Here is a 24,992-nt window from a genome sequence, read left to right as displayed (position 1 = left end):
CACATTGCTTGTTTTGGTCTTCTCATGTGATTTGCCAACAAACAATTTAGAATGGCCGTTTAAAACACAGTGACGGGCAGGTTACACTGTCTGAGCTGATTTATCTCTTTACAATCAGATATTCTGTCCTCCAGTTGCTTGAGAAATTGCATTGGCACACCTGACCACTTTCTCTCGGGGATGTATCGTCTTTTTGTCAAGTTTATTTTTAGAGCTTTTTTTTAACAAACAGGTGTGTCATTGAGGTCCTTGTAGAAAAGAAGGGACACAAAAGCAGCTAAAATTCAGTGTTATAACAGTAGCAATAAAACAGTTCAACACAAAAGACACATGTGGTGAGTAATATCCAGGTGGAAATCTCAAAATTCAAACCAACAGACTGTAATTAATGATTTTATAATTGGTATAGCAGCTTGTGGGGAGTAATTGAAAAGACAAAGTTACACCTTCTGCCTCAGACGTCTCCTGGTTTTCCACACGTCACTTTTAAATAAGAATAGCAGAGCACAGTTTGTGATATTCACACGTCATACTGTTCATCTTTCACTGCCGGACATGTTGATTTACAGTTGTTTGTTCCAAATAAATTACAATCAAGGAAAGTTGTCTACTGCAGCTTTAAACACTGACTCACATCCTGATATATGCTATGACGATGCTCAGCACTGAGTGGACCACCGAGAGGAGAGTGTCGGGGGCTAAACATTGTACATTGATGGACAGGGCTATTTAATGGCTTGTAACTTAGAGATGGGCACTCAGAGTCAATGCAGGCATTCACAAGGACTGAATAGATGTACAACAGGCATATGGCCACTGTGTATTGAAGAAGTGCAGGTTGGAGCAGCCGGACTATTAGGCCATTTCCAGAATCAAATCTGACAACTGCTCTCTCACTGCCATGTCGAGTTGCTCTAAGCCAACATGACACAATCTTACTGTTTATGTAATTTTGCTGCATTCGGCTGTCAGTTAAGTCCTTCTTGGATTCCTTTCTGTTGGTAACTGAGCGGTGCAGTCGGGTCATGTTTCTGCACTTTCCTTTTCCCCCCACACTTCTTAGTTTTACATGCGTCTCATACACAGAAACATCAGCCTGAACTGCAGACACCTTCTCTTTAGCTTTCCTGGCCTCTTCATAGATTTCAACTACAAACACTTTCCATAAGTATTGTTCAAATGTGTTGTCCTTGGCAGTTTTAAAATCATCTTTTCATTTCTAAGCTACTGACAAATCATTCCTGTATGTGTCATCCTACATTGGTACAGGCCTGCTCAGGTGTCAGCAACATTGCCCATCTGGAGATGGATCTTCAGCGGGAAGGGACTGGGTCACCTTCAGCTCAGGATGAAGGAGACCAACTTCAGGAGCTGCCCTTCACCCCTGTCCATGCCCCTGTCATCACCCTGGGGATGAATGTGCCTAGGTAAGCCCCCTCTATTGTCTACTTCAGGCATGCTGCAAAAATGGAGGGTTTTATTCAATAAAAAGCTTTTGTGACAGTTTTTATTAAAGCTGTCATGAACTAATACAGTAAGGTCAGAAAAAAAACTATTGAAAATCCCTAGTATAGTGCATTGAAGTGTCTTGAAACCAAAAAATGTCATTTTAACATTCAGTAATAGCTGCATGGCAAGAGCTGAAAAGTATAACAAGTAGAAAGTCAAATGGACAAAGGATTAAGTGATGGATTTTGTTTTATCTTATTATGCTGTAATACATTACTTGTAAATGGCTTTTACTCCGAGAGTAACACAGGACAGCCTTCATAAAGTATGTTGGATGTTATTTCCCTAAAGGAGGTCCATTAGGCTTGTCTTTAGGTTCATACTTGTATTTTGGGGTTGTACTAACATGTTTAAATGCTTTAATGTGCCAAAAAAAGACTTCATTTTCCTCATACTGTCTGTGCGGGAACACTTGTATTCATCTAATGTCTGAGACGCTCCTTTTTAGCACCTGTCTCTCTAAGCCCCCCCTCCTGAAAACTCAGTCTGTTCTGATTAGTCAGCGTTTCCAGGTCTTTGGCATCTCAGCATCTCTGCACCAAAATGCAGCCAGGGAAATGACGTAATGATGTAAAGGAGTATTACAGCACTTTCTAGCATGAAAAAAATCACCAATAAAAGTTTGTAAACCAAAGTCTTCACAATTAGACACGTTACTGCAGGAATATGTTTTGAAATTAACATTGCCAACCAAGAATATATGTTTCCCTCATGTTAGCATATAGCTACATGTAGCACTTGTAGTGACGTGTCTGGAGCAGATGACCATACAGCTGATGCCACCTTGCCTTAAAAGGTCTGAAGCCTGACTTTTCTGCTCACAGAAATTACTTCAGTGCACGTTGACGTCATTGAAACGTTGGCCGTGTTTGTTGTGAACATCCGATTTTGTAACATTTTATATAAAACAGAAAATAGGGAAAAGTATACGTACCCTTTGAACGTGTTATTTTGTGGCATCCTTCGTCATGCTTCCCTGTTTGCCTCTGAATCATCATTACTCACGCTAAGGTTAGACATTTGCATAAGCTGAACTAAATCCAGTATCTGGGATCATTCTGCTCTATGAAACCCAAAGCTATCCCTGATGCTGTGTGAGAAATGAGTAATATACCACTCTTTATATATGTTGCTGTTGGCATCAGCTGTGTGATATGGATTGCAACAAGAGAGGCAGCTATTATTTGTGAAACAGTAAGCACTGATCAGTATATTGCTCGATGATTATAATGTGTAGCCTTGAAAATCTATTGGATTGGAATTGAATTGTTAGTCAGGGCTTCAGTGTGAAAGGGATGTTCTAGTGTATATGAAACTAGTATGATTTAGCCACCTGGCTACAGTTTCTGGTGTGGCTGACCTCTTCATTGCAGCACAGAAGTGTGACATGAGTGATACTAATGCTTGATGGGAGACATTATGGTTTAAGCCACTTTAAAGATCCTTTTAACACGTGATTGTTTTATTGGGTCTAGTATCTCTCCGTGAACACAAGTACAGTCCTTCATTACCACAATGGTTCACTGTCTCGCTATCTACAGAAGGATATCGATCGGCTCACTAATTGGCAGCATGTGTTCACTTGGTAGCGTAGCCGTGTTGTCAGTTAGCAGGAGAATTCAACTCCGAGCCAATTTAAAGAAATCGTTTTGTCAGCCTTTACATCCCACTTTGGGTAATGGTCTCAGCATTGTTTGTTTGTGTGAGAATTCGTTATCATATCCAGCTGTAAGGCGAGGGTTTTGGCTTTGATTTAGTGTTAAAAAAAGCAATGGAATGAGCTCAGAGTTTACACTGCGGCTAATAATAGAGTTTGGAGAGGATATCTTAATGGCAGCGGTAAAAGCGGCCAGGTCTGTCGAGGTGGGACACTGAATGCGAAAGTACACCCTGCAAATAATGGGCACAGTAACTCAAAAACAAGGCATTGCATTAGCACAGAGAGTCTGTAAATAAGCAGCTGGCATCGAAACAGTTTCCCAATCCCAGAGTTTGGATCCAGACACAATGCTGTTCAGTTCAGTGGGCTGAAACATCTCTGCCTCTTCACTCGGAGCCAAAACATCTTTTTGACTGTTTTCGGTGTGGAATGACCCACTTCTTTGAGAAGAACAATGAAGTCTAAAGAAGTTTAATTGAAGTTGCCGTGCATATCTGATTGAGCCCCCCTTTGAAATAAAAATGATGGCTTGAATATTAATCCACTCGGGCTAAATTAAGATATAACTTTGAAAGCGTGAAATTGACACAGCCGCAGAGGAAAACCCAATCGACTGTCTTCTTCACTGTTGTTGCCTTAATTAGTTTGATCAAGGCGTCATTCTTTCGCAAATGTGAAGCTGTGGGCTCCACTGTTTACCGACTGGACACAGGCAGCGTTACTGTTATGATAAGCTCAAACATTATCGTTCATTTTCCTGTGCTTGCACTTTAGCCAGCCATCTGTGCACTGTGTTTATCATACCCAGAGTGTTTGGTGTCAGCGTTGAAAGTATAAGTTATGAATGTTACCATAGTTGCAGAAAAACAGGTGGCCGCTATGATTAGAGATAACTGCCAATTATGTTTGAAAATCCTGAGGGAGCGCTTTGGCACCCGCGCTCAGTCTCTCTCCTGTAAGCATTCTCGTGGTGCCGCTGCTTGACGGATATTGCTGACATCCTCATGCTGTCTGATCATTGTTTCACTGCAGTTTTGTTAAGTCCAGACGGATATTGAAACTCAGGTTACCCAGAAGGTAACCATCTTGAGTCACAATGGAACTGATCCAAGATAAACTGGGCCTGAAACGATAAACAGCACGGTATTTCACTCACATTCAGACATTTTTTCTGCCTCATTTACAACCACAAATCACCCAAGAGAGGCCGGTGCATCACAGGCTAAAACACATTACCTCCTGCTGCTCGTAAAGCATCGGGAACGGCTTTCACTGAAGTCTTTTTCAGCTTGGTGAAAGATCAATGTGTGCTCATGATTCTGGAACCTTCCCCTAATTTAACTCTTCTCCTCTAGTTCCTGCTCAGTCAGCTCCAGGAGCTCACTGGCCCATCTCTTCTCTGCTGGTTTCCCTGACATCGTGGACTGTAGTGGGCAGGCGGCAGAAGTCCTGGACCCCACAGAGCCTGTGCCCTTTGACCCTCAGCGTGAAGAAACTGACCCTCTACAGGGCAACCTGCTGGTGTTCCAGTTCCTGGCATTTACAAGGTGAGGCTGCAGAGGTCACTATGAACTGAGCACTGCCTCATTGACTGCACAATATATTTGCTGTCATAGAGACCAGTACAGACTTGGCCTGTATGCTTTGATAGATTACGTGTGAAGTATGTCCTTCCATTTTGGCTAATCTCTACAAACATCTGCAAACGTATAATAATAATAATACTGCTCCGACTACAAAGAGAAACAGAAACCAGAATGCTTCCAATGCCTAAATATTGTCCATTGCCTGCAGATTCTGCGTACACATACAGATATCTTTTTATAGAGATTACTTTAAATACAATGATTTAGTTTCCAGAAACGTCAGAATCATTGTTGTTACAGCCATTGTTGATCTGACAGCACTTTGCTTGCATCCTACTCCACACTGAGCCACTGGTCATTTAACTGTATACAGGAATAGATCCATCCTTTATGCATGACAGCTCCCAGCCTGCCTTGTGATTTCTCTGTTTTCTGTATTGAACTGCAGCCAAAACTGCAATGCACTTAAACCATGCATGCATAAAGTCCTGCCAGTCATCCTCTACACACACACACACGTCAAGTACATACCCATACACGGCACGCAGACATATGCTCGCAATTTGAAGAAAAACACATAAACACACTTCCCGTCAGCGAGGGGCTGAATTGCGCCTCTGTCAGCAGCCCATTGCAAAAACCCTGGAGCCAGCGTCCCCTCTGTCAGGGGCTGACAGTGGGAAGGATGGGCACAAGACACACCATTCTTTGTGTCCTTCTATCTTGTCATCAGCACCATCAGCAGTTTGATGAACCCAGCTCACGTCTGTCTTGTTCACCATAGACTCACCATCATGCTGCGTTGTGCGGGAAGAGACAGATCTGCTTTGTTTTCAGTTCGGATTAATATACGTGGATAAAAATGTTTGGCTCTTCCTGTGTGGTAATAGATGCCATTAACTTAATGTCGATTCACCTCAGGGTGTTCAGAACTTAAGAGACGGGGAAATGATAGCAGACTCATAACACTGATTTGAATTTATATTTGATATTTCTCATGATTCTATATAATCATGTGACACAGGTGCAAAGTTTTTGCAGTTTTCAGTGAAAAGTATGAATTTAGTTGGAAGTGTAGTTTAGATCTTCACATCAACACACACCAGCTACTCTATCACTAGTTTTTCTGTTTGTATGGTGTGTGCAATGTGTGCTTTGGATGTTGTTCGCTGACATGATGCTGTGCGATGACATCAGTGGGAATTCATCATCAAGCGCAGCAGGTGGAAATAAGTAATGGAGGAAGGAAAGAGGCATATCGTGGCTAAACAGCGACAACAAGCATCTGTTATCTTTTTACAGGCCAAAAGAAAACAGTAAAAACATTATTGGGGCTACAACCATCTTTTTTAAAGGTTTTTTTTGTCAGTTCATGTGGCATTTTTTTGTGAGTTTGTTAGTCTTTGAAATTTTAGATATTAGTGAAAAATGTGCTCCACAATTTCCTAGACCAAGAGGTGACGTATCAGAAGATAGATAGATAGATAGATAGATAGATAGATAGATAGATAGATAGATAGATAGAGAAGATACAATAGTGCAAATCGGCAAGTAGCAGCAATACATTCAGTAAAAAATAAAAGAGAGCACATCTTATAAAATAATAGTGTTCCCTGATGCAGTCATTCTGTGTTCAGTGCCTGTATGGCATAGGGAATAAAGGACTTCTTATATATGTTCCGGCTGGTTCTTGGGACCCTAAATTGATGGCCAGACAGGAGCAGCTTAAACCCTAGGCCACAGTAGCCAGCGCACTGGCTAGTAGTAAATAGTTCTTGTTTGGGGACAAGGTGACATCGCTAGAGAGAAGTCAGACTAAGCAAAGAGCATGAGCTGTCAGATGGTCAGACAGGTTGTAAACAAGCCCCCAGGTTAGCCATGAGAGACAAACAGTAAAATTATTACCTAAACCAAGCATGTCCAAAGACCGACCCGGGGGCTTATGCAGCAGAATGATTTTAAATGGCCCACGGCTTGTTGTTCAAAACAACTAAATGCGGCCCACCACACAATATTGGTTAATCAATCAAGATCACTTTGCATGTTTTCCGTTCACCTCACAATGGCAAGACTGTCATACAGTTGGTAGACATGCAAGATGTAGAAAGTATGCAGGGAGAACTAAGCGTTTTCATTAATAGATGGTAAACAAGCAAATGAATGGTTACCTAACAGCACACATTTCCTGTTAGGTAGCAGTCATGGCCACAGCAAAGAAGCATACAGTCGATAGCAAAGGCTGCTGCTTTCAGGAGCCTCAGAAAGTTGAATACCTTTTCACTTAAGGATGAAACAGTTGCGTTGGTCTCATTTGTATGGGATTTTTTATTAATAACCTGTATGATGAGAGAAGCAGCTGGCCCCCAGGTATCTTCTCATTGTTTAATCTGGCCCCCATTCAAAAAGTTTTGGACACGCTGGTGTAAACTTCTATCAGAGTTTACAGACTGACTTTCTGGTTCCAAATTAACCTGCCTTACCATAGTAGTTGTTTGTGCACACATCATACACAGAGCATCCATTGTTTCCCCACTGAGGTTGAGCAGAGAGGTCAGTAATGACATGTTTCCTACCTCCAGCTTTCCCCAGCACAGCATCACAATCCTGTTTACTCCATACAGCCTGGCAATTAAATCAATTCCCCCTCTGCAGGTGAGTTGGAAGGAGGTTTGGTAGTAAAAACCTAGTTATATTGTAAGATTACAGCAGCAAATATATTTAAGGCCCCTGGGTAAGTTGAAACACTATCATACTATCACTTGGAGGGAGTAAAACAAAGCAGATATTTTAATATCAAAGTATGGATTTTTACTTTAATACATGTGTTGTGAAGGTATAAGAGCTTATGTGATTCTGTTTTTTTTCTCAAGACCACCTGGAGGGAATCTGAAGTATAACCTGAGCCACATACATACATTACGAATATTTGTGGCTTGCTGTAGAGTGGGTTGAGGTTACCTCATAATTATGACAAACAGGTATGGCAGGCAGGGATTTAGGCAGCAGCAGCAGTAGCACTTAGGCAAGCGGGGAGCCTGTAGACAGGCAGTGTAATTTCTAGCTCTCACCCGGGCGCCATAATTATCAATATTGCCTGTTTACAGAATGAATATTAATGCCAGCTCCTCTGTGAAGATGGAGCACAGCGGCATCTTTAACAGTGGAATATCAGAGCAAGTGATTGACTGAGAGGTCACACACCGCTCTTATTAGATTCCACTTTGAAATCTCCGTCTCTGACGGCCTGTCCGCGGTCGTGGGGGGCCTCGCAGCACTCCCTGCTTGTTTTCAAATGCCTTTTCTTTTCTCCTCATTATTGAATACCCGATGACTGATTGCTAATCTGTTCATCAGACGGAAACAGAAAGAGGCTCATCCTGAAACTCGCTCATTATTTAATATGCTCGGTGCTAAATCGAGTGCTTGCAGGCTCACCGGGACTTTTTGTGGGCCATCAGCAGTTTGAAATGTGTGTTTAGATCTGTGTACGTGTGTGTGAAATCACACTCAGAGGGTGGTTTGTGTGAAAAGGAATACACAACACCAGGAGGTTCTCTTAGTCACAAAGAGGTTTTTTTCTCCATAGGAGTCCTACCGAACAAAAACTACATTCAATGATTCCCTTTGTGTTAACGGAATAAAACCACATTTATACACTTATTTTTGACACAAATAGACAAGCCTTCCTGTCCTCCACAGATCTAATAGCTACTTTTCATGATGTCTTAAGTTTTAAGAAGAAGCCAAGCCATCCACTTATAATAAATCAAAGGTGTAGTGCTGAGTTTGTACCCACTCAATCAGCAGTCCAATTTATAGCCGCTTTTAAAGTGTGATTTACCACCTTAAGTCCTAATCCACATTTTTATTATTGGGTTTTACTTTTAAGTAGGTGTAAAGCTGAATTACCGGCTCTGCTCGGACGTGCAAGACATGCATATTTGATTTTTTTATTTTCTGGAATTGTCTCAGGTAAATCATTAGCTCAATGTGATTTACTCTTCTAGGTTTTTAATGACATTGTCAAACATTAATTTTCAGACATGCATACCACTCGACTCCCCACGTAGATTTTGTAATAAAAATATCACAGTTGGTGTTAAATTAATAATACTCAGCGTGGTAAATCAATCACTCACGCATCTATTTACATGCAGCATTGCCATATTGCTTTTACATATTGCACTATGAGTGATTATTATTTTCTCAATAATCATCAACCTCTTGTCTCTTGCCAGAATACCGACGGCAGGTGTTGGTCCTGATTGGCCGGCAAACATTTACCTCACCTTCCAGTTCTATCGCTTCTCACCAGTCACATCGCAGCAGCTCACACTACTGACCAGTGACAAGGTTCAGCAGAAAGCTAGCGCTCCACTTCCCTGTGTCCTGGCCTCCATCAACAAAGACGGCACTGTCAACTCTGGTAAGGATCCACCGCTGGTGGAGAAAAAAAAAAAAAAAAAAATACTGCTCATTTTCTCACTGAAATGCAGACTCATGCCTTCAGCTGGTCTCTGTGCATCTCGCCAGGAAACATTTAGGATGAATGAAACTGGTCCTGGAAAACAGTTTGAATGCACTTTGAGCATTTTAAAGGAAACATGTGTAATTTAAGTGGACAAAAGAGTTTGAATTCGTATATTTATTTCTTACCTTGCCGTCAGCCATTGACTTTTATTGGTAGTAGCATGGTTTGAAACTACAGGGACTTCACAGTGAATAACATGTTATGTCATCAGTGCATGATAATATGTTTGAACGGACACATTCATGCTGTTCATGGTGTGTTCATGTCCATGTTGGAAGGTGGGAGAATGCATTCATCTATGAAAAAATGTATTGTATGCATTCGAAAACACACGTAAATCCCTTCCATTGATTACACAGTGTCAGAGTTGTGTATCTTCTCCAGATTCTGGATATAAGCCGAACTGTGATTTATTTTCCTGCTCTCCAGATCAACATCGTACAATCAGTGCCTACAAACTGTGAGCTCGTTCCATGATGCTCCGTGATGTTCTCTGATGCTGAGGCACTTCTCTTTCAATCAGCTGAGCGGGCGCTGATTGATGTCAAGTCTATTCATGTAGCAACTAATGAAATGGAAGAGATATTACAGCTTCTGACGGAGCGTGATATTGAGCACACAAACAACCCCCCCCCCCCCTCCGTTCATACGCCTACCCACATTCTCCATTCCCCAGACACACACTTCAGTCTAACTCAGTCAATATTTCTCTGTCTGTCTCTGCGTCTCTCTCAGTCTATATCATCCAGTGTGCACTTCCACAAATCCCTCCTACATTCAGACAGATCCTTCTATATATATTCTGAGGCTGGGAGCCTTTTCACCTCTTTACTCATGACTGCTGAATTACCAAAGCTTCCCGCTATCATTTAAAGGATTAAGCACTACTGTTAACATTTAACAGTTTGTTCATTCACTGCTTCTCTTAGTGTTTTCTTAATTGTTTTCTTCGATATTGAAATGTGGCTCATCTGTTTATGTACAACTAAGAAGGAAGGATGTTATTACAGTTTGTCACAACATTGTAACTAAAAAGAGATGAGCTAATCTGAGTGGAATCAATGTGGTGATATTAAATTTGCCTTTTTTGGTAAAGTCATTACAAGCAAATATGAGAAAGGCTTTTGAATTTTTTGTTCTAAGTGCTCCCAAATTGGCAAGTTTCAATAATTTAATATCCAAATACAAGCTGAACAAACCATTACACAGAGACAATTACAGATTCTCCTTATCTGATTTAACTGGAGAGATGATTTTGTTTATTGCAATTGATGTTTAAACAAAAGTTATGTAACCAGAGGAAAAGAAATACTTAGAGAAAGAAAATAAACGAAAACTTTAAGTAATCTTAACTTTGCTTCTCATGTCTATGCAGTTCCTTGCTCAAGCAAAAAAAAAAAAGAAAGAAAGAAAATAATAAAATCAATAAAATAAGAAGAAATGTTTTTGAAAGAAATAACATATATTTAAAAAAAAAAAAAAAAATTCTTCCTATTACAGATGAAATCAGAATATATGAACCAGCTTTTAGTGGTAAATGTTAGCAAACTTTAGATGGGTGTATAAATGTCAATAGTGTCAGTTAGCTGACTTTATGAATCTTCTCTACCTGTGTTACTATCCCTTTTTAGCATGTCACAGATGCCCAACATCCATTAAGAAACCAAACCAACTCAAGACAATCGGGAAACTGAGGAACATTCAATGTGCTATTATCCTAATTGTCACCTGTGGCCACAGCGATTGCTGTCCAATAAAAGTGCTTTAAAGCTTCAGTGATCGATATTTAATATTGACAGTGGTACAAATGATTGTTTGCAAATTGGTGATGAGCTGGTAAAGAAAATACTAGATCTAGAAGCTGATGATATTACGAACTTGAGGGAAACCCAAGCGTGGGACACAGGAAAAGGTTTATTGTTACAAGAAATGAGAATGATTGTGATCGGGGGTCTGTGGAATGGAGTGGAGGAGGCTGGTGTGGTGTGCAGGTGAAGCTGGATGGCAGGAGAGTGATGATCCTGAAAATGGAAAAAACACATGAGGAATATAGTTACTAAGAATGTCTTAGCTGGCCACTTGGTTGAACAACAGTCTGGCAGGGAGTGGTTGAAGAGCAGGAATAGAAAAACTGCATGTAGATGAGCTGATGAGGCAGGTGAGTATGGTGAGCAGAGCCAGGAACCAGGGAAACCAGGAAGAAGGACCACGCCCACGCCAGCACACAGACAAAACTTAACAGGGTGAGGATACAGACAAGAACACAGGGAAGGGGGAAGCACAAGGAAACACCAAGAAAACCACAAGTTACGACAGTGCTGTAACACATCAGTCATATTTTTCTCAAGAGTTGGCAGAGACCAAACCAGAGCGTGATTATTGGACAATATGGAGATTTTGCTCCATGTCTGGATACTGTGGGAATACTACAGTGTCACTGCCTCCAAGTGCCCAAGAAAATGTACACTGCCTTTTGCTGCCTGGGTCCAGATCTTTGAATCTGCCCACTCACTGAGTTGACTGATTCACTGAGTGCTACTGGGGGACTAACAATCAGCCAATCAGCACCACAGTGGGACTAAAACTGTTGTCGCTATATAGTAAGAAGCTGTAGAGAAAATAGAAGCTGCAATCGAGGCTGTTCTAAATCAACATGCCCTGTCAATATCCCCAACATCATATTTGTTTTTATTTTACTCCCTTCATCTCTTAAAACCCCAGAAAAATAGGTGTGTGTGCATGGCTACACATCAGTGTGGACTTTGAAAGACATTAGATTCAGGCAGATATTTGGTTTCTAGTGATTGTTTAGGAAATATCAAATTACCCTCCCCCCCAGAAATCGGTTTGAGTGGACACAATGTCAGACTGAAGATAGAGATGGAGTTTGGAAATGGAAATGTCTGAAGATCAGGCAACTGCTTCTGCAGTCCAGGCCAAAGGGCTTAGAGCTTAAGAGTTTGTAACTGGTGGAAAAATCAATAGTTGTTGCTATCATTTAGCCTTTCACAACAGTTAAGTGACTGTTCCTCCTTCAGGAGCAGTGATTCATTTGCTCAGTTCATTTACGTTTTGGAATTGTGTGTATGAATGGCTCAACTCAAGTTACTGTACTTTAATAGATTTAAGGCCGTGATTTTGACTTCGCCATGACACACTGCAACTTGTCAATACATTTAAGCTCCCCTGTTAAAGATCTTAAACCTGTCTGTTGCTTTGGTTGTGACCCAAAAAACAGGCAACATGATATCCTTCTGTAAAATGTTTAGTATTGAGTTGGTTGATCGATTTTTTTCTTTCAGTAGTTTGAGTCTTTATACCTTGAGGCAGTACTATCTGCTATTCCATCCATGCTACATTGTTGAGCCAAACTGTTAGTATTCAGTTTGGCCTTGAGGAAGAAATAAAGTAAGCATGTTTTGTTTGTTTCTTCTTTACTTTTTAAAGTGTTTTCCCCTGTAGTGTCTCTTTATTCAGTCCTGTTGCCATGTCGCAATCTGTGAACATAATTGCAAGGCCTTGTCCAACCCATGGCATTTATCATAATGGGTGCATGTTTCACATCAGTTGTTGTGAGGGCCAGCCTCTACTGGACAGGAAAGGACAACTTTAAACCATATCTGGATACAGGGTTTACATTAGCCAGCTTTTTGCCATTATCACGTGTTGTTGTCCAGCAGAATAAAGTATCAATGGCCAAAATGTCCAGTAAGAAATATGCCAAATACATAACTCAATTCATCAATATCTCATCAAGTAGCGTAATATTGTGTGACATATAAGGTATGTTGCCAAGACAACTTAAATATAGACTTATAGTATGCAGACCAGATTTTAGGATTATAGGAACAGGTGCATCTATTTACCCACCAAAGCCGTGCAAAGTGTGTTCCTGCTTCTTCGGACCATACACCAAATCCAAGGCAGTTAATGTGCTCGTATAGGTGACGGCATCACAGATCACGTTCTCCACGAAAAAGTTTTGCACACTGCAGATTTGCTTGACCATGGCAACCAGATAGTGAATAGGGAGCTTGGCGATTCCCACGATGTTATCAGGGAGGACTTTTTGGTGACGCTTGGTGCCACCTGTACCAAGTCCTTTTCCTCTTTTGTGTCTGTCACTCATCGCCTCTGTTTGGTAACTCTGTTCAGTGGACTACTTTTTCATTCATCTTATTTTCAAGTTCTCTCAGCTGATAGACTTTGAATGCAAAAAGGGTCATGGCGTTTGTGTTTTTTTTGTTGTTGTGTTTTATTGTTGTTTAAATCAAGGCTATGTCTATTTAAAACTTATGTCCGGTGCTTGGTCTATATGGCTGGAATATTGACAGCCATATTGGCCTTTAAACAAAAGAAAAAAAAAAAAAGGAAAAAAAAGACTAGCATAAACTCTACCTGGATATCATCATGTTGGTTGGACTGGCTCTGATCACCAGAAGTCAGTTTTTTTTTTCCTCCCCTTAAATGTTTAAACAGTCCTTCAAGTTGTCCTTGGCTTTTGAAGTTATTATTTTGAGTCCTCTTCAAAATACCTTGATTTGCAAGGTATCCCTTGGCTACCAATTCTTTTATTTGTCCTGTGTCAGCAACCTTGTACATACATTCAGTTTCCCCTCCTGAGCAACTGTAATAACTTTTTTGATTCTCTGACTTTTCATCCAGCACCTTCACCAGATCACACTTTCAGTTTCACCAATTCTTTACCTGCCAAACCAATGACGTTCCCATCAGCCTCACCTGTAATTTGTGTTCAGTGCTACTTTGCAAAAGTTTGCACGCTGGGATGCTAAATTAAGATGCTGAACATTGTAAATATTATACCTGCTGGACATCATGAAGGCATTGTCACTGTGAACATGGTGTATTGCTGGCATTAGCATTTAGCTTGAAGCACTTTCCAATGTACACGCTCACAGAGCCACGAGCATGGCTGCAGGCTCTTTATCAAAAGATGGAGTACTCTGTGACAGCTCTCCATGATCACTGTATGTTTTTGCAATCCAATAAAACCAACGGAGTGTTAAATTCATAACTATTTCTACTTCATTTATAGCACCATAAAGAAATTACTATTGCAGTCATAATACAGTGACAAATCTACTTCATTTTACAGATACTGACTACAGGGAGGGAATTCAATTCCCCCTTTCCAATAACGTTTTTATAGTCTTTTGTAATCTTTGACTCCCTAATTGGACAAATGAATGTTAATGTAAAACATCGAACACACTCTTTATTGGCTGCAGTGTAAGTGATCTATAAAGATATGAATGAAACAAGTATTGTACAAGATCAATGAACCACTGACGACTCCCTCGTCAGTCCATGTGAGTGTTTGAATGTAGGGTGTGTGTGTGTGTGTGTGTGTGTGTGTGTGTGTGAGAGAGTGTGTGAGGGTGAGGGTGAGAGACAGAGGTTGAGAGAGAATATGGAATATGTCTGAGCTTCAAAGCTGCTGCAGTTATTCAGCATTGTGACTCTGTGCCCTGCTGGGTAGAAGTTCCCCACATACCTATTGAATTCCTTCACCCCATAATGACAGTGGGTGGACATGTCATGTCATGTTTCATTCACCCATTAGGTCTCAGGAGAAGTCTTTCTATCCAGCTGTCAAGTTAGTTTTACAGATGATCAAGTTGTGAGTGTAAAAAATACTGTAATTTATCAGCCTGAATCACAGTGTCGCTGCAAAAGAGGAATTTCACAGGAATGGAATTCATCTCTCTACACAGGAGGTGATATATGAAAAGTTCAGAGGAGAACTTTCTTTGTGCACTGATGTGGTAAATAGGTTGAGCTGTAATTAATTAATTAGGTTGGGGTCCCAAACGTGAGTGAAAAGGTGCAGAATATTGCATGCATTTCTGACTTCCATATTATTCTCCCACCACATATAAGTTAATATGTCTCTCGCAGTCAACTTATGATACATAGACCAGGAGACAATCAGCTCCTTCACCCTGGTAACTTTCTCTTTCCCATTGTGGCACTAAACGGACTGAGAAAGGAAGTGAGACTCAGTTTGGCATCCTGCTGTTTACTTCATATAACTTTGCACACATGCCGATTTAAGTGCTCCTTTTCAACAACTGATTTCGCTAAGGCAATAGGTGTAACATTTTTACAATTATGTGCGAGCAATTACAATGGTTAAACTGTAGGTAGTAACAATTAAAAAAAAATACTCCCGAGAGCAAATGAATATCCTGTTTGTTCCCTTTGTAATAATTTGCATTTTCAGGCTGCAACAAGAGAGAATTTTGTTGTAAAGGCAGCAATGGGACACACTGGAAGTTCTGAGTAGCCAGTGCTAACATCGGGTCAGTATGTGACCTGTGTTATTGCTAGCAATTATTTGCCAGTGATGGAAATAATGCTGCGTATGCTCTACACAGCCAGGGTCCACCCACACAGCTGTTTTCATTTGCCTCCTGATTAGACCCCAGGACTGTGTGGGCGTGTACAGACAATGCTTGATTGGCGTGTCTGTGATTTTCCATTTGGTTTTGTTGCATCTGTTGAGGTAAATTCACATCGAACACAAGGCCAGTTTTTGCCTTGCACCACAAACAGTGTACAGCTGAATAGGCGTTAGCTATAGCTAGCTAGCATCGTATGCAGCATAGTCTGTATATAAAGATGGACGACATGACACCTCCCCAAAAGTAAAGCCAAAACATCTCGATCACCCCTTGGTAGATCATAACCCCGCCCCCCAGTGTTACAGATGGGAACATGGGCCAAAGTAAAACTCAAAGTACACGTCAAATAATTTTTAGTATAGTTTTTGTCATTTAAGGTTGTTCTTATCATCCTGATGAATGTTCAAGGGTACATTTTTCTGACAAGTTAAATAGTAAGGTAAAAAAGCCTCATGATTGACAGCTGTGTGTGCCAATTGATATGCTTGCTATCAGTGGAGCTGCTCGCAAATAGTCAGGCGGTTGTATGGGCAGTAACTCGATACTGGCTGCACATCTGGCTCCAAATGATGTCACCATTGCAACATGGCGGCCGTATCCGCGATATTTTGGCTTTGTTTTAGCGCAGCGGGAGGAAGTGGAGAGGCATTGTCCATCTGTATGTACAGTTTATGGTATACACCAAACATGTGTAGTGTATGTAGTGTTCCTGTGCTGAGGTTGTGCGATAGCCAAGTTCAAATCTTACCAGGAACTGTAGTTGCTATTTTCCGTCTTTACCTGACTCTGTACCTTTTTATTACTGGAGTCATAAAGCCTTGGGAGGAGCACAAATTTTCCTCTCGAATTCAAGCAGATTAAATTACTCGATTTGCAACGATGACGAGTGTTCGTCGCCTTTACACACAATAGCACTGCCTATGAGATTTACTTTGCATTCAGTCTGAACACAATAATATTTAAACTTAACTTCCACCTATGATTCTTTTGAATAGATGGGTTTAGTAACTTTAGCAAACTCCCAGCATGCTGTAGCTCCACTCAGCTTCATCACTTGTGAGTCTACAGGGCCTTTGGAGAAATATGTAACGTTGCCAGCTGGACAATTCAGTGTCCTAAGAATAATTTAAAATTAGAGGGTCTTTACATAGTGGTTGTCAACAGTGCTGGATTTGAAAAGATATTTTCACCACTACAACCTCTCGTAAATTTCATCCACGCTGTTTATATCGCCTTTTCAGAGGCAAAGAAGTTTCCCAAAAAAATGGTAGTCACTGTGACCTCAGTAAATCCAGCAGAGGACAACGTAATCCTCTGTTAACAACCCTCTATTATTTGCACTATTGTCCCGTAAATGCAGAAGCAATTGACCAATCATAGCTTAGTGACCATAATTTTACAGGGTTCTTCTTTTATGAAGTGTAATTAGCCTATTATTAGATATATTTTGCCACTTTTTTTAATCATTTTTCCATTGCTCTTTGCTAATAACAAGATGGGAGAAGTAAACGTGATGTGATATAAAATTTGAGTCTACAACTATTTATTTTACAACTCCACGAAACATTTCTACATTTGCACAAATATTTTTGTCACAAGATATCCTCCAAATAACACCATAACAATAATATCAATCCAAATGTGAGGGCAACTTGCTTTAGGTAATGCAAACTGTAGTTGCATTCATCTACAAATGTTGCATATAGGTAGTACTGTAAAACAGCCATCGGAGCATTGAGACATTTCAAAATGAATCTGCAGTGAGAAACCTTGAGTGAAACCTTTTTTATTATTATGAAACAAAAAGACAGTTTCCCACAGATACTTTGGCGAACGTAGCCTCAGTCTACCGTGATGCTCTGGTTTGCGTCAGCCTCCACATCTAGCTGTACACTCTGTGCATCCTCACTGTTTTCTTTGCCTGCAGCCTTCACAGTGTTGTTGAGAGTTGTTGATCCCCGGAAGGATTTTCAGCCCGCCTGGCCTGCTGTGTACACACCAGGCAGGCCATCCAGGTTAGGGGAGGGGGGTGGGGTGGGGGGTGGGGGTTCTGCTGGGTGCCGCTCCTCGTCTGCAGACTTAGCTGCACACATACGCAGACACAGTCACAGACACACACACACAGCCCTGTACAACCCTTGGGCCAGATCTGTCAGCTCTTCCCCGCTTGTGAGCACAAACACACATAGCACATTCTCTCTCTCTCTCTCTCTCTCTACCGCTTTCCCTCTGTGCTCTCATTGCCACCCGTCCACTGCACACAAGCCCAGAGCATGCTGGGAGAATTAATGGTCCAAGTGGAGAGAGTTGGCGGCTGGCTGGGGAGCGGGGAGGGAGAGGGGGGAGGTGAAGGAGTCTGTGTAGGTTAGGTTAAAGGAAATGGAGTTCTTACGCAGCACAGAAATATCAAGACTACTTTGGTCTTTGTCTGCCTTCGCCTGTCTCTTTATCTTTTTCATGAATACTGTCAAACAAGCCTGTAATAGCTGGTGTCACTGTTGTCTACTTTAGATAAAATGGAGGTTCCCCTAGTTGGTATATTTTTGTTCTTATTTCATTTCAGATGTCTGATCAGAAAATCCGTTCCAGCGTAGGTGGATTTTGCTCAGCAGTCTGTGAAACCTTCACTGTAACCTACCTCAACTCACTTTAATGAGCTGCAGCCTACCCAGATGAGGGTGGATCAGGGGCTTTTATACCTTGATAGGAAGAAACAAGAACATTACTGCAGTATATGATCTGATAAATTAAAACTAAAATTTAATTTTGAGCATGTAAATGCATTCTTTATTACAATATGTAACAAAACAATCTAAAGTTTAATGTCCATTCACTAGCTTTTCGGAGCTTTCAACTGTATCTCACAGGCGCAGACACACAGTCATAAACACGCACACTACCAACAGTGGACTTTCATTGTTCGCAGACCAAGTGTGGACCTCTCTTTCTGTCTTTCCAGTCATTTTGGAAAAACAAAAGTAGAATAGAAAATTTACTTTAAAGGTATCTATAAATATGTATAGAATAGCATATATAGAAATGCATATATAGTCAGACTGCTGACCTCAAAACAGGCTGTCTTCTGCATGCATGATTGATGGGAAAACTGAGTGTGTGTGTGTGTGTGTGTGTGTGTGTGTGTGTGTGTGTGTGTGTGTGTGTGTGTAAAAGGACAAAAGTTTTCTGTCCGATCATGTGTGGAGAGTTACAGGGTCTTGCTGGTCTCTTTAACACAGCAGGGCTGTCACCAAAGGTCCTCATTACTCCACTTCTATCCAACCAGCTGCTTCTCTGCACGTTCAACTTATGGGAATAAAGACAGCATGGGGGCTTTGATACAGAGTTGGAGGGATGTTGTTGGGGAGGAATTCTAGGAGTCGAGTTGGCACACAGACCCACACTCACACCTTTAATAGACACGCGTGGTAACATTAACACGGCGCTGCAGGTTGGGTTTGGGCTGCAGCTGACTGATTGTACCCACTCACCAGCTGAGCTGGATCACTGATGGGGTCAGTTTCATTTGAACCGCTCGGAGTTAGAGGATGAGTCAGATTTGAAGTGGGTGCCTTGCAGAGCCGTCATCAGAGAATCACAGGGCACTTGTTGTACATTCTCAAAATCAGTCTGGGCTTTTATTCTGATCTGGTTTAATCATAATGAAATGTCTCATGTGTGTCCCTGCATGTGACCTTGCAGGAGTGGACAAAATAACAAATGGCTAACGATATAAATACTAAATATCCGAAGACATTTACAACCGCCTGTTGTCCTCAGAATAGTCCTCAAACTGTGTGTGTGGTGTTTTCCTCAAAAAGAAAAAAACCCTTTTTCTTCTGAGTGATGAAGAGGAGAATCTACTCCTCTTAAGGGTCCACTGTGGAAGTGCTGATTAAAGCCATGACTTTATCCCGCTGTTCATAAAATCACTCTTGTGGTTTTCTGGCCGTGTTAGGTACCATTATCATCTTGAATTATGGGAACCCTAGGGTGCTGCTGATTTTGTGAAATGGCCTCATACTCCCTGGTTATTGTACTCCCATGCAGCGCAATCATCAGACCTAATGACTCCCAGTAGATGGCTGCAGCACCAGTTCAGATCTGTCCACAAGGTTGACAGCTGGTTACAGATATTATGGCTCTTCCCCCAAATTTAAAGCCATCTGGGTGGAAGCACGGGGCTAAAATAATGATTACACCTGTGACTTTTTCTCCAGGTTGTGTACCTTATGTGTTTTGTTGTCAGTAGAGACATAAATACACTGGTTCTGTCTTTAGACTGTACAGCAATTTTGTGGTTTTCATTCTCAACTTGTTATTGCATCAGTACAGTGTATCATAAATGTGTTACAAATTAAAGGGTGATTCAGTGTTGCACTTCCATCAACATATAAAATAAATAGATAAATGGATATAGTGCTTTTACTGAGTCTGTCATCCATTTCTGTTATCTGCTGGGATGGCAACCTTGCTACTTAAGAGAAGAGGTTGTGGCTAGAAAGATAGTGGAAATACAGTTCAGTAGCTTGAATCACATATTCAGCAGGCAGGTGCTCAATAAAGCAATGGCCACCCCCTTAGTTCAAAGTACAAGCTGTTACCATTTGGCCTTTGCCTAAGTGCCCCTGTCGCCACCAAAAAACGGTACATGAATTCCCTCAACCCTGTCTCCATTCAAGTCTTGAATGCAGATGGCAAGAAGATGTAACTGCTGCTGTTGTTGACTTAGTGACAATGGTAGCGTCAGTGGTGATATAACACTGACAATTATGGCTTTTTAATATTGAGGTAGAGTATATTATATTTGTAGTTATAATCTTGCATGATGGTACTGATGTCAAGGACTACACTATAGAGATGTTCTCATGATGGTAATGTATACTACATTAACAATTGGTTGTTGCTAGGTGCTGTTGACAATTTTCAATGTTTATTTTATTATTAATAGCCTCCTTGGGGTTAAGGTGAACACTTAAAGCCCGCCACAGAGGAGCTTAACGACTCAGGACAATTCTCAACTGCGCATAGGTGTAATCCACCTTGGCCATGTGTTTGTTTCTACTGCTGTATGTGTCTTTGTTATATTGCATGTTTTATGTCTAATGTTTTACTGTGTTTTTATGCTTGCTGCAGCCCAAATTGCCCACTGGGGACTTGAGTTGGAACTGACTTAGGATAAACAGATAAAAACAAACACAGGATCTTACACTTTCAATGTTTTCCAAATTTAACACCTCCAATTTGCAGTGGCCTCCAAGCCTAAGCCCAAAGAACTCTAATGATATCCAAGTAGGGCTGCAATGATAATTATTTTAATTATAGATGAATGGATTCATTGTTCGGTCTGTAAAATGCAGTTAAGCCAGAAATGCACGTAATAGTTTTCTTAAGCTGTGTTCAGATGTGTTGTTTGCTCAGCTATCACTCTAGTACTTGCATATTATTCAGTTAATATGGCATGAGACAAAAAGAAAGCAGCAGATCTTCACAATTGACAAGCTGGAAAGTGGAGTATTTGGATATAGTAATTAATTAAAGTAGTTGCCTTTTTCCCCCCTGTTGATTAACTTTTCTATTAATCAGCTAATCGTTGCAGCTCATCTATGCTTGGGCGTTTGTTGCTCTAACCAAACCCAATCAGTAGTGAGTGACTTATTCGTCCTGCTGATGCCATTTTGAGTTGACACAGAGGCTACAGTTGCTAGGAGCAGTTTACTAAACGCATTTGACATTTTATTAATAACAGTAAAAGGAAGAATTGTTATTTCTTGTCCAAGCTCATCACCATTTTGTGACAATTTTCTGTCACTATTTAAGTGGATGTAGCTAGGTAGCTAGCTGTGTAGGTAAATGATATCCACATTCTTAATCTTGTTTCTCTAGCTGGAGACATCAACTACCATAGCACCACATTTATTAATCACACTGTCATCATTTTTGAACAGTGTATGTAGTTTTTCCTCCATGTTGAAGTCTCCTCTCTCTTTGTGAAGGCTCTCCAGGCCTGCAGGTGCAGTTCAGAGTAGATGAGGGTTTCCTGAAGCCCGGGGAGAAGCGCTGGTTCCTGCGCTACCTGGCCCTCCACACCATGCACATCGACATCTGGGACAGTGACTCATTGCTCCTCATAGGTTCTACTGCCATCGAGCTCAAGGTAAAAGACTGAGATGGACTTATGATTCCAATGTATCTAGATGAAAGGGATCATGAGTGATATTAGTTGTGGTATTACACATAGAGTCTTAGTCTCACTGGTGTTGTGTTCATCACAAGAACTTGTCCGAGTTAAAGCATTGAAAATGACAAAACACATCCTGCTCACACATGCATTGTCAACTCGTGACACACCTTCATTGCAATGCAGTGCATCTGTCACGGATCCATGCAGCGCTTGCATATTGTTTGAACACATTAAATAGAATAAACCAGGCGTTGCAGAGAAAACTGCTACTGATAATAGAATGTCAAATACGAAAACACTTCAATATACTGTATATTACTCAGGATTCCTGAAATACACAAAACAGACATTTCATAACAGTTGTTAAAAATGGTTTTACTCCATGACTACTGGGACCAGAACAAAAACAAATTATCTTACTTTATGAGATATGCAAATGTGGATAGTGAACAAATTCAGTGCTATTTAGTGTTGCTCCCTGTGTACTGCTCTGTGTTCAAGGATTTGACCGAAGCAAGTTTCCCTCCTATTTTAACCTCTAAAGAATAAACGAACCACACATTAAAAGCTCTTTAATTATGGTCCTTTCAACTCTGCTGTTTATTGATTGGACTGAAACTCTCTTGCCAACCTTGATGTGGAATTGATTTGTTTTGCAACTTGGTGAATTTTGTAAAGCATTTAATGAGAAAAAATTAAGGGAGTAGTTTACAACTGGGCAGGGCTGTTTTGACCTCATTCATTTAGCCACAACTCAAACTCCTGTTCCCAGCGTATTTGTGCTTCTTTTGACTTAATTTAATAATTTTCCCCTATATCTTGATTGGCACATTTGTGTTTGATGCATGCATTTCTCACACCCTATTTTGCATCCTCAGTACATGTTGCGTCAGGGTAAATCAGCAGTCCAGGCCCTTCACGAGGTGGAGGTGCTGACTACCGATTACGTGGGAGAGGACACCCTGCTGACGAGCACAGATGTGGGACAACGGTCAGCCGTCAGCCCCATGACGGTCCACACCATTGTCAGAGGCCGGCTGCACATACGCACGGGCAACATAGGCAAGTACTGCAAGACTTTTCTTGACACTATGTTGTTTATGTCCTGCTTTGCTTATTAAATACTGACATGCCCGTAGCTAACATCAACATATAATATCAACAGGTGGACAGACAAACCCAACAACACTCCTAAGAGAATACATCACCCTCCAAGTGAATATTTATATATCGATTACTTACCCCGTGTTGCCTCCAATACGTGAAGAAAACTTTTTTTTTCTCAAATACCTCCGTGATGAAAGAAGAATCCAAAAACAGCAAACCATTCTTGATGAATTAAAGGGTGGCAGCATTTAACAGCAAAACTACATCAAAACATTGGTTCATTAACTTTAACACAACTCATGCATAATGATCCAAGTTTCATTTATTCAGTCATATGCTCGATACTTACCAACAGTCCTTTATGATGAGGAACTGAACTAAAAGTGAAATCGTTGGTGTTTTAAAGGGTTAGTTCAGATACACCAAAGACACACAAGCACAAATTACTGATCGAGGCAGTGGTAGGCCTGCAGGTCCCCATATCAGTGAGGTAAAATTACTGATTTTATCAGTGGAGTCTGGCTTTAAGAGAGTGCATAGATAAGTATCACTTTTAGTTCAGTCCCCTCCTGTCGGAGAAGGCTGCGTGTTTGGGAAAAACTGAACATATGACCAAAAAAAAAGAGACTTGGATCAAGTTGTGTGACGGTTTGTCAGCACATGTTTTGATATAGTTTTCCCGTTGTTGAACATGCACCCCTGTGACTTTAGTTTATAAAGAATTTTCTCCATTTTTTGGATTCTTCATTCAAAGTGGAGACAAGCGAGACAAACAAAGTTTTCTTCACCAATTCAAAGGCAACAGGGGGTGAGTAATCGATGTAAGTGATAATTTACGGGGTTAATTGTTCCTTAAAGTGTGACAAAATGATCTCAACTCAAGGTCCACCTACTAGCCTTTTTTTTTTTTTTTTCGGAACTGGCTTGCAAACCATTGTGTGACCTAAGTATAGACCTTAAGTGACATTATTTACCCAAGAATAAACTTCTAAGCTCAACGGTGTTAGGTACAGTACTTCTTAATAAATAATCAATGCCCTGTATTCCCTGATTGCACTGATTGTACAAGCCATTATTGTTAATGGATATATGTGAGAGCCTTTTGATCTTCTGTACCTTGATAAGGTACTAGGGACTATGAATGAGCTTAAGATGCTGCATGGTGAATGCACTTGGAATACTGAATCAAGTATTTCGTACAAATTCATCTGACCAGCAGGATAGTTGTCTCACTTTGTGTTGCTGTTAGCGTATACTCCTGTGGAGAAACTTGTAAATCAAATAGTCTAAATCTCTCACTGCCCCCACTGGGACACAGAGGAGGGTTGAGAGTGAATGCACAGGATGAGGGCTGCTGCGAATAGCTTGGTATTTGCATTCCCAAAAGCGTGAAGGTAAATGTAAGGAAAGCCAGGAAATTGTATTTGTTCTAGCTTTCAAAAGAAAATCCAGTTTCAATATCACCCAAATCTCCTTCTACCTCTGAAATATTTACAGCAGTGTTTTATATTCAGGTCATATTCCATTTGGAGCCTCACATTATGAAGTAATGTTGTCTGTTTACTTTTATTGATGTGTAGAGTTGGGAAATGACAGTGAATCCCCAGGGCTGCTGCTGCCGCTGTTGTTGAAAGTTCCCATTTTCTGGAGGTGTGCAGGCTTGCAAAGCAAACACTGTGCCAAAGCGAAATATCTTGATGTGATAGTTCCACTCCGTCTAGCAACTGAGCACCTTTCCTCTTCCCCTCGCACTCATCCAATTTGGGCCTGGCGTGCCCCCGCGGTGCGATGGCAGCTGACGATAGCTTCCTCGCCATTAATCAACTGTTGAAACGATACTCCCTCTCATAAACAATGCATCATTCTCCGGGCCTCAGAAACTCTGCGGAGTGCCATTGTTGGGGCTAAATATGCCAGCACTTATCACTCAAAGCAGGTTGAGAGCACAGTGGGTTATTGGGTGTGCTGGGGATGGAGGGGGGTGGGGGGGGGT

General features: G+C 41.0%; 1 protein-coding gene across 1 annotated transcript in view; it reads left to right on the top strand.

Moving 5' to 3' along the window:
* Nucleotides 1-24,992, top strand: part of nphp4 (nephronophthisis 4) — a 229,400-nt gene that overhangs the window by 144,632 nt on the left and 59,776 nt on the right. Inside the window, exons 14-18 of the mRNA XM_050066031.1 lie at nucleotides 1,270-1,427; nucleotides 4,525-4,716; nucleotides 8,994-9,181; nucleotides 21,705-21,865; nucleotides 22,771-22,954. Coding sequence (XP_049921988.1) covers nucleotides 1,270-1,427; nucleotides 4,525-4,716; nucleotides 8,994-9,181; nucleotides 21,705-21,865; nucleotides 22,771-22,954 — 883 coding nt within the window. The remainder of the gene's footprint in view (nucleotides 1-1,269; nucleotides 1,428-4,524; nucleotides 4,717-8,993; nucleotides 9,182-21,704; nucleotides 21,866-22,770; nucleotides 22,955-24,992) is intronic.

The sequence above is a fragment of the Epinephelus moara genome, chromosome 16, assembly GCF_006386435.1.
Source record: "Epinephelus moara isolate mb chromosome 16, YSFRI_EMoa_1.0, whole genome shotgun sequence".
Classification (NCBI taxonomy): domain Eukaryota; kingdom Metazoa; phylum Chordata; class Actinopteri; order Perciformes; family Serranidae; genus Epinephelus; species Epinephelus moara.
The sequence above is the reverse complement of the archived record's forward strand: the minus strand, read 5'-3'. Positions and strand labels throughout refer to the sequence as shown.